General features: G+C 67.6%; 2 protein-coding genes across 2 annotated transcripts in view; one reads left to right on the forward strand and one right to left on the reverse strand.

Moving 5' to 3' along the window:
• Window positions 1-3,172: 3,172 nt before the first annotated feature.
• The window catches only part of LEPREL4 (leprecan-like 4), a 5,003-nt gene continuing 1,634 nt past the window's right edge, over window positions 3,173-6,541 (reverse strand). The window contains exons 2-8 of the mRNA XM_010585723.1: window positions 6,123-6,539; window positions 4,573-4,722; window positions 4,138-4,309; window positions 3,929-4,057; window positions 3,667-3,812; window positions 3,500-3,583; window positions 3,173-3,322 (exon numbers count right to left, since the gene is read on the reverse strand). Coding sequence (XP_010584025.1) covers window positions 3,173-3,322; window positions 3,500-3,583; window positions 3,667-3,812; window positions 3,929-4,057; window positions 4,138-4,309; window positions 4,573-4,722; window positions 6,123-6,539 — 1,248 coding nt within the window. The remainder of the gene's footprint in view (window positions 3,323-3,499; window positions 3,584-3,666; window positions 3,813-3,928; window positions 4,058-4,137; window positions 4,310-4,572; window positions 4,723-6,122; window positions 6,540-6,541) is intronic.
• The window catches only part of FKBP10 (FK506 binding protein 10, 65 kDa), a 10,202-nt gene continuing 7,302 nt past the window's right edge, over window positions 3,642-6,541 (forward strand). The window contains exon 1 of the mRNA XM_010585590.1: window positions 3,642-3,673. The gene's annotated coding sequence lies outside the window, so the exon portion shown is untranslated. The remainder of the gene's footprint in view (window positions 3,674-6,541) is intronic.

The raw sequence follows: 6,541 nt of genomic DNA on the forward strand, positions 1-6,541 counted from the left end.
GCCGCGTGGGGCACCCCTGGCTCCTGCGGCCTTTACGGTGTTGGCATCGGTGGGTGCCCGGGTGCGGAGCCGGTAGCGCGGTGGCGGGGCAGGGTCCGGCCCTGGAGAACCCCCCGACCCCGGGAAGGGGGCTCCACGCCGCCCCGGTGGGGAAACGGAGGCAGGAGCCCGGCAGCGGCAGCAAGAGGCGCTGGGTGACGGCAGCCCGTGTCACCCCAGTCCCTGGCCAGACTGGTCCAGCTGGGTGCTGCTGCCTGGTCCCGGCTCACCCGCTCCCCGCCAGCCCTGGGTGAAGCCTCCGGCACCCGAGTCGCCGATGAGCACCCAGTGACAGGGCACGTCCCAGCCCACGGCAGGGATCCCCGGGGCCTCCTGCTACCCGGATCTGGGGATGGGGGTGAGGGGACACATCCTGCACACACACACACACACACCCCATCAGCCCCTGCGCAGTCCTCTGCCACACCTGGCTGCAGGCACCAACTCTGTTGGGAAATCACAGCTCTGGAGGGAGGTGGGAGACGGAGCTCCAACCGCCCCTGCAAGAAAACGGGATTTCATCACTGTGCGCAGAGCCGGGGATCCAAAGCACAGCGAGAGCCCTCCCAGCACAAGGAGGAAAGGGGCCCATGGCACAGCACGGCACGGCACGGTAGAGCTGAGATGACAGCCGAAAAGCTCATTTACGTTCCTTCGCAGTCAAGGTCAGGGGAGTCAGGGAAGCGCAGCGCTGCCTTCCTGGTGTTAACCCACGGGAGTCCTGCAGGCTTACCCCCCCGCACCCCACCTCTGCACTCCTGGCACCTCCCCGCAGCGCGGCTCTGCCGGCCCTGCACGCCTCGGGGGACGGTGGCCATGCTCACAGCCCCAGCCACTGCCGGGGTCACACCGCCGGTCGCAGAGCTGCTACTCCTGCCCGGCCCTACCAGGAGTGCCAGACCCTGCCGGCACCTCTGCACCCAACAGCTGCAGGTGGGAGCCCGGATGGGACCCCAGGCCTGCAAGGGGCTTCACCCAGTGCCGGCAGAGGAGCGGGAGCGAGGCAACCGTGTGCCCCAACGTGAGTTTGGGGCTGGCGAGGGGACGCCGTGCCCAGGCGCGCGTCAGAGCAGGGCGGAGGCCCCGTGGGCCCTGTGCCACCCTCGCCCGTCTTGTTGGGAAGATAAACAAGCCTTTGCTTCCCGGGCCGCGACGCCAGTGCACTGGGCTGAGCGCTTCCCGCTGATCCAGGTGCGAGTGCCGCCGGCCGCACCCCGCCGGGCCGGTGCTCCCCTCCCAAGGGTGGCCATGACCCATCGGTGACAAACCCCATTCCTTCTTGGGCGACAGGACAGCCTTGCCCCGGGCAGAGATGCAACGGGCTGCCCCCACTGCCAGCACTGCCTCCGCTTAGCTCTGCCCCGAGCCCCGAGCCCTGCCCACGGGTCTGGGGGCTCAGCCCCATCCCCTGTCCCGGTGCCCGGCTCCACGCAGGGAGGGCAGAGCTGGGAAAGCCCTGGTAAATGGGAGCTCCAAGGCAGGGCAGGGTGGAGTGCTGGCAGCCTCCCCGCCGCCCCCTTCCTTCCCTTCCCTTCCCTCCCCCGGGGCGAACGCCGTGATTCAGCCTCTCTCGGTTTCAGTCCTCGCAGCCAACTTCCATGGGGAGCAGGAACGCACCCGGCGCGGCAGGGAGGAGCGAGGCGGCCGCACGCTGTCCGACACCCTGTGCTCAGAGCAGGCGCAGGCCTGTCCGCAGTGACGGCAGCCTCCGAAACGGGCTCCAAAATGCCCCGATGCCGGCGGGAGGGGGTCGTCCCACCTTGCCGCCCTGGACTCGCATCGGGGAACGCAGGCTGCACCCTCTGGACAAGCAGGAGGATGATGCACCCCCCAAGGACCAGTGTCGGGGTGATGCACCCACCTCAAAACAACCAGCAGGTGATGCACATCACACCCGGAACAGCCGTATTGGGGTGAGGCATGCTGCCCCCCAACCCCCCCTGCAGCCCCCCCATACCACCTGGCAGCTTTTCCTGCACAACGGGGGGTCCCACATCCCCATAAGGATCCCGGCATGGTTGTGGCCCACTCAGAGACCCCCCAGCCCCACAAGAGCCTGGCTGCTCTCATGGCCCTCAAGGTTCCCCAGCCCCACAACCTCCCCCTCAGCCCCCTGTGGGGTCTCCCCCACTTTATGGGGTCATCCAGCCCCCCAACCCGTCCCTCCCCCTCCCACAGCAGGGCCTCTCCCAGCCTGAGCACCCGGCTCCCGCAGTGGCAGCACACCTTAGCCCCAGGGAGCCCGGAGGCAGAGGCAGCCATAAAAAGACCGGTCCGGATTTTATTAAAAGTTCAGCACCAGTAAATATAAAAAAAAAAAGCGACTGTGCAAGTCGGGAAGTATTAAATTAACGGAGCTTAAGGCTACAGAGGGCTGGTGTGGCAGAAATTCAAGGCACACGCAGGGCACGGGCAATGCAGCCCTGCCAGGCTGCAGCCACGCGGCAGCATGGGGACGCCGGCACACCGGGAGCCCCGTTGTAGCACCAGGCCGTGGGCTCCAAAGGGGGCTGGCTAGTGGGCTGAGAGGCTGGAGGCACCAGGGTAGAAGCCCCGGGGAGCCCTGAGGAGGGGCAGGATTGGCATGCACGCCCGGCTCCAGCAGCACCGTGTGTTGCTCCCAGAGCAGGGGCAGCCCTTCAAACCCCTCGAGACAAGGCGGGGGTCGGTCCTGGCACACCATCCGCAGGTCCTGGGGAGGAGCTGAGGGACACAGTACCCCCCAGTGCTGCGGGGCACCGCCGCTGGCCAGGGCTCCTGGGGACATCAGGGACAGGGGTGGCCCCGGGGGAGCTCCTGGGCAGGCAGGGAGGTTTGGCAGTGCTGATGCTCCACCGATGGGAATTGGGCTGCACTCAGAGCAGCAGATGTCCAGATGGCAAATGCAGCCCTGCCGCAGGGCACCGGGCAGGATCAGCCCTTCCCCGCGAGCCCAAGTTTCTGCACGATGGCTGGCAGGAGCCCAAAGCCCGGCATCCCTGGGATGGCGTCGCAGGGCCACCGCCATCCAGCTCTGTCGGGGCCGGGCACCCCTTCGCCTGGCTCATCGCAGGGTCTCTGCAAACAAGGAGGGCTCAGTGGAACCGGGGTGCGGGCAGCAGCCACCCCCCACCCCACAGCACGGCCCCTGGCATCAGGAACCTTGGTCGGCTTTGTCCCCCTTGGTCTTGGGTTCCTGCCACCACTCCGCGAAGAAGCCCTCCTCGTAGTCGCCTTCGCCCTCGAATTCGCCGTCAGAGGGCAGGTTCCGTGCCTCTGTCTCCTCGCCGCTGTCCACCTCCATCTGCAGCACGGGACGGGCAGGAGGAGGCAGCAGGGCTCAGCGGCCCCGTCCGCAGCCTCTTCTCCAGGGCTGGCTTGGGGGTCGGACTCCCCACCCAAGGGTACCCACAGCACTCACCCGCACCACCCAGCACCCCCAGAAGCACCCGGCTGCATCCGTGCCAGGGATGTCATTTACCTCGTCGTCAGCCTGCAGGTACTGCCTGGCGAAGTCCAGCATCTTCTTCTGGGCGGCTGTCCGGTTGTGGTAGCGCACGGCTTCCTGGGCACGGGGAGGGAGCGGGGGCTGCGTCAGCCCCTCTGCTGCCGGCAGAGCCACGGGACGGGGGTCTGGGGGGTCCTCACCGGCCGGGGATTGAAGTCCTCCTCCTGCAGGCGCCAGCGCTCACGGTGGAAGCGGTAGTAGACCAGGTTCTGCTGCATCACGGCATCGTCCGGATCGAAGAGCATGTAGCTGGAGACGCTGCGCACCGCGTCCCGCACGTCGTTCACTGTGAGGAGCAGCACCGGGTGATGCGGGGGGGGGGGGGGGTGACTCCCCCCCCGGGGGCCCACAGCACCCTGGGGTGCCCCAGGGCCACAGTCCCCTGCTCCCGCTGGCACTCACGCTTGTAGTAGGCAAACTGCAGGTAGTGGTACATGGTGGCCACAAACTTCTCCACGAAGTAGCCACCCACATTGGGGGTGAGCTCAGTCTCGCAGTCCACCTTGCACTGCAGCACGCTCACGAAGTGGTCTGGGGAGAGGCGTCAGGTGCTGTGCCCCTGGCCCGCTCCCCCCCCGAGCCTGCTGGCCCCCAGTCCCCTGCCCAGTCACCTGCGATGGAGGGGTAGAAGTCCTTGAATTCCTGCAGCTCGTAGGCACCCTCACAGCCAGCCAGGCAGTCCTCGTACGCCTTGTAGTACTCAGTCAGCGCCTGCTCCATGTCGGCCGCGCTGCTCCGGAAATCCCCGTTGTTGTACAGCTTCACCGACCGCACGAATATCGGCTGCCGGGGACCAAGCAGGCACCGCTCACCTCCTCGCCAGGCACCACAGCCCGTCTCTGCCCTCCAGCAGCAATGACCTGCCCCACTCTCCCCGAGGCGGCTCTGTCCTCAGCACGGGCCCCCCAGAGGTGCTCTTTTGGGGGCAGGAGGTGAGCGACCAGGGCTCAGCAAGGGAGAGCCACTTCCCTCGGGGTTCGGCAGGACCAGGCGCGCACCGAGCCCCGGGGAGCCCCTCTCCCGCCCCAACCCCATCACCTCCTCACCTCATAGGGCTGAGCCTCCAGGTCAACCAGGTATTCATCCACATCCAGCATCGTCCTGTAATAGTTCAGGTACTTCAAGGTCATCTCGTGCTTGGGGTTCTTCTGCAGGAAGGTGTGGGCAGCGGACACCGCTTTCTCAATCTTATTTGACTGGGGAGGGAGGAAGAGTTGGTGCCGCAGCCTGCCGCAGGGGCAGCCAGGGATGACACTGCGGCTGCGGGGGGCTCAGCACCCAGCCAGACCCCGGGGCTGCAGGGCAGAAGGCTGGTCCTCAAGAGGGAACAGCCCGGCACCCACAGTGCCAGCCCCGAGCCCAATCATCTGCTGGCAGCGATGGACAGACAGGATCCGGGACCACGGACAATGCAGATAAATCCAGCCACACCGACCTCCCCCTGTGCCCGTCGTGGGCATGGGGACAGCTCGACCCCTCCTGGACCCCCGCATCCAGCCAGGAGTGATCCACGTGGTGTGGGTTTGAGCCACGCATCCGCTCATCTTGGGCACTGCCACCAGCCCGGGCGAGCTGCCCCCGCTCCCCCGCTGCTTTATGAGCTCTCAGGTTGCAACTTCAGGGGAGCGAGATTGGGGGGGTTGAACGAACTGTCCATGAAATGGGTTTTGGCCAGAGCGAGCAAGAGAAAAAGGCATTAAGGATCTAGGCCAGGCTGTCCCTCACCACTGCCAGGTGAGCGGGGCAGAAGCGCTAAGCACTAAAGCAGCATCCGCACCGGCAGCTGGCCAGCAGCGCAGCTTGGGACCCCAACCAGCACCGATGCCTGGGGAGGGGAGCGTCCTCTTGCTAGAGCAGCTTCAGCCAAGTGAGGGTCACCCCAGGGCGATCCCTTATGAAATCTCCTCCACGTCTGCACCGTGAGCCTGAGAAAGCGCTTCTCCCTGATTGAGCATCCAGGCACGTGTCCCGCTGCAATCACGGTGGCACCGGACCCGCCAACTCCAGCCTCTCGGCTGGGCCAGCCCCTGCGTCCCACTCCCCAGGCAAGGCTCTGCCTGGCCAGGGGGACCTTGGGTGACCAGGGCAAGACAAGGTGGGGTGCGGGGACACAACCACAGCGGCCCCCAGTCTCGGGTGCACCCCTCACGTCCTGCCTGATGCATCCCAGATGAGGCTGACGTGCCACGGTGCAGGGGCAGGATGGAGGAGCCAGGGGCGGGGGGAATGCCAGATGGGGACTGCGGGAAGGGGGGGTGCAGGATGGGAAAGCACATGACAGCAGGGTGCAGGATAGAGGGGAGCAGGGTTCGGGGGGTGCAGGCTGGTGGCGTAGGATGGGGATGCAGGATGGGGGTGTCGCAGAGGAGGAATAGGACGAGGGGCACAGGACAGGGGTGCAGGATGAGACGGGGATGGGGGTGTGCCGGGGGGGGGTGCGCAGAGCGGAGAGGCTCAGGACGGCGGGTGAAAGAGGAGGCGCAGCCCAGAGCGGTGCAGGACGGAGGCACGGGCCGCCCCCCCCCCCCCTCCCCCCCCCCCCCCCCCGCCACGAGCCACGTTGCGCGGCATTTGCGCGCCCGCGGGGCCGCCTCACCTTGAAGAGCGCGTAGTGCAGGTACTGGTAGGGCAGGCGGCGCTGGAAGTCGCGCAGCGTCTGCGCGGGGGGGTAGCGCAGCTGGAAGACGGGCAGGTCGCGCTTGCAGGCGCGCAAGCAGCCGGCCCGGCGCAGCAGCCTCCCGAAGAGCTGCATCTCCCTCTCCCACTCCCACTCCGCGGGCTCCCCCTCCGCGGGGTCCCCCCGCGCGGGGTCCCCCTCCGCGGGCGCGGCGCAGCGGCGGTGGCAGTGGGCTTCGCTGTCGCGCAGCAGGCGGTGGAGGCGCAGGCTGGCCTCCAACGCCCGGGCGCTCTCCGCCCACTGCGCCCCCGCGTACTGCGCCAGCGCCCGCGCGTAGGCGCGCTGCAGCGGCTCCAGCGCGGCCGCGGGGAACCCGCGCACGCTGTACTCCTCGTACT

Source organism: Haliaeetus leucocephalus, unplaced genomic scaffold (genome assembly GCF_000737465.1).
Source record: "Haliaeetus leucocephalus isolate CR32 unplaced genomic scaffold, Haliaeetus_leucocephalus-4.0 Scaffold110, whole genome shotgun sequence".
Classification (NCBI taxonomy): domain Eukaryota; kingdom Metazoa; phylum Chordata; class Aves; order Accipitriformes; family Accipitridae; genus Haliaeetus; species Haliaeetus leucocephalus.